The 3025-nt window shown below is 38.6% G+C and overlaps 1 protein-coding gene across 1 annotated transcript; it reads right to left on the reverse strand.

Moving 5' to 3' along the window:
* Nucleotides 1-959: 959 nt before the first annotated feature.
* On the reverse strand, nt 960-2157 carry LOC100672283 (trace amine-associated receptor 4-like). The gene has a single exon (XM_003404012.3). The coding sequence runs from the start codon at nt 2026-2028 to the stop codon at nt 985-987; it is 1044 nt and encodes a 347-aa protein (XP_003404060.1). The 5' UTR covers nt 2029-2157; the 3' UTR covers nt 960-984.
* Nucleotides 2158-3025: the final 868 nt, after the last annotated feature.

Raw genomic sequence — 3025 nt, forward strand, 5'->3', positions numbered from 1 at the left:
GGTGCTACTTTGTGATGTGTATCAAAACATTATTATTATTTTACTGTATTAGTATGTTAAAGATGTTTTAGTGTATCTGAAAATGTTTCTTTAATTTTTTTTTTAACTCATAGAAAGGTAGATTATATACTATATACTAAGACAAAATCCGACTAACTGACATTAGATATAAAAGGTGCCTTCTTCTGACTTAGGTACAAATCTGACTTAAAGACAAATTTAGGAATGGGACTCGTTTGTAATCCAGGGACTGCCTGTATATAATATGGTGTTCATGCAACGTCCAACTCACATAACAGCCTGTTTCACAGAACGTATTGTGGATGTTAAGCATCACATGACTGTGTGGACCAAAAGTATATGTTGAGTGAAAGAATGTTTTCCTAAACTCTATTCATTCTCCTTATTCAATAAAACAGTGCAATTTTACCAAAAGATTGCAAGGCTCATATCAATTCTTTTTGACACAGGATGTTTAAGTCAGAACCAGTAAAATTGGAAGTAACTCCAACTCTCTGCTTCCTTCTCCCCTTTCATGCCAAGTACATGTTCTATAACCTAGGCTTCTGGTCTATTCAAGCTATCTCAAGAAATACGTACATAAACTCAGTTGTACATGACTTCCAGTGAGTAGAAAGACTTGCTATGTCTCCTCCACTGATGCTGTTTACAAGCTAAAAAGAGAAAAATTCTGTTTGATTTAAGCCAATGAGTGAAATTCTAAATTACTAACTGTGCTAATTCAGGAATCAGCAAGCCTTAGCAGAGAGTTTTGTTTTATTGGTGGTATCTTCCCCAGAACCCCAGAAATTGGCTACTTTGGTGACTTTGACATAGAAGTTTTGACCTATTGGTCCTATTAGGTGTCTGTTACAATTACTGGAAGAATGGTCTCCCTGAGTTAGTCCCTGCCTCTGCCTCTAGAGAGAAAGAGCATCCAGGATTGTCTATCTAAAAAGAAGCCTAGGGTATGGGGAGCGTTACCTAACCATGTGTAGGAAACAGACTTAGGGTAGAAAAGTCAGGGTGGAAGATCATCCCCGTGACAATCATTCTCAGTGCCTTCCGAAACCAGGGATAAAACATGCCATATATAATGGGATTGAAGGTGGAATTGAGATAACCCAGCCAGAGGAAGACATTGTACAAATCTTCAGGTGTTGTAAAATTAATGAAAGGATCCGTGATTGTTAAGACAAAGAAAGGTAACCAGCACAACACAAATACTCCTACGACTATGCTTAAAGTCTTGGTGGCCTTGTTTTCTTTTTTGGATGAGTTCTTTATTTCGCTTTCTGACCCAACCTGTTTCATCTTTGGCCCCATGTCAATTTGCTTAGCATGCTTCCTGGCTACTGTGAAAATGTGTATATATATGCCCACCATCACTGTGCCAGGGAGAAAGAATGCTATAAAGGAGACCAGTGTGCCCCAGAGCTTGTTAAATATCAACACACATGAACCTGTGCAGTCAATGGCTGCAATAAAATCTTCTGCACCAATTTTGTTTAATTCTGAGAATACCAGGCCAAAGGCAAAAAAGGTAGGAAAGGACCAACTGATAAGTAGAAAGACTTCTATGACAGGGATGGTAATTTTGGTGACATAATGCAATGGGTCACAAACAGCATAGTAGCGGTCAACTGAGATGAAGCAGAGATGAAAAATAGAGGTGGTGCAGAACATGATGTCACAGCAGCTGTGGATTTTGCAAAAGAGGTCTCCAAAGTACCAGCAGGACTCAATGGACCTGATCATACTGAAGGGCATGACCACACAGCTCAGCAAAAAATCCGTGATGGCCATGGACAGGATCAGGAAGTTGGTGGGGGAGTGGAGTTGCTTGAAGTGTGCAATGGAAACGATGACGACCATGTTGCCTAGCATGGTCATCACTATAGCCCCGATCATGACCACATACATGGCAAAGGCACTCAACACAGACCTCACATTTTTAGGGCATGAACTGTTAACAAAAGCAAAGCAAAATTGTACTTCTGGGGGGTTCCAAAGATCATGTGAATTCATTGTCTTTATTCCAGGGGTATGATGAGTCTTTTTCAAAAATAGTGTGCTCCTCTCATTTCTGAGAAAGAAAGGTGAAAAACAATAAAGATTATTGATAGGGCAACTTTTCACAAAGCCTTAGCTAGTCTATATTTCCAATTCCAAGATTCAAACTCACTACTGGGCAGGAGCAGGACTTCCCAAACCTTAATGTGTACAAGAATTATCTGGGGATCTTTTTAAAACACAGATTCTGATTTTGGGTGGGTGCTGAAAGTCTACATTTCTCATAAGATCCCAAGAGATGCTAATGTGGTTAGTCCAAAGACCACGCCTTGAGTAGCTAGGAGCTAAAGGAGAATTGAGTTAATGAATTCAGTTAAAACCATCAGAGTGACCCAGATAGTGCATGTTCTGGTTGCACTAATGTGTAGCCCTTACTCTGGAGGTTCCCATTCCAAATCCATAGGAAGATTGAGAATTTTATCTGTACCACTTATATTAACCAACTTTCTAGATAAAAGCACCTAAAGAATTACTAGGGCCTCTGACAGGACATCATGCTTGGCAAAGTAGAGAGTCATAATAAAAGAAGAAGACCCTCAATGAGATGGATTGACACAGTGGCTGCAACAATGGACTCAAGTATAGTAACAACTGTGCGATGGCACAGGACCAGGCAGTGTTTCATTCTGTTCTACACAGGGTTGCTATGAGTCCGAACTGACTCAAAGGCACCTAAAAACAACAACTACAACTGGTATCATTATTTAACTTTTAGCTTAAACAATAATTACTATCTTAAGATGGTACTTCTTTTTTTAAAAAAAAAAATCTCTTGTGGATATTTGCAAATGCTTTTGCTACAGTTATTCATTACATGCAAATCAATAAGGAATCATTTCTCTCCCTAGTGGGAACAATATAAAAAAGATTTAAAGCAATATTATGATAACTTAAAAATATGCTGAAGGTAACGACTGTATACATGAATAATCTCAAAAAGAAGGAAAAAATA

Source organism: Loxodonta africana, chromosome 1 (genome assembly GCF_030014295.1).
Source record: "Loxodonta africana isolate mLoxAfr1 chromosome 1, mLoxAfr1.hap2, whole genome shotgun sequence".
Lineage (NCBI taxonomy): Eukaryota > Metazoa > Chordata > Mammalia > Proboscidea > Elephantidae > Loxodonta > Loxodonta africana.

Bases quoted from the DNA above. Each gene is read 5' to 3' on its own strand.
- LOC100672283 (XM_003404012.3), bottom strand. From the start codon at position 2,028: ATGAATTCACATGATCTTTGGAACCCCCCAGAAGTACAATTTTGCTTT.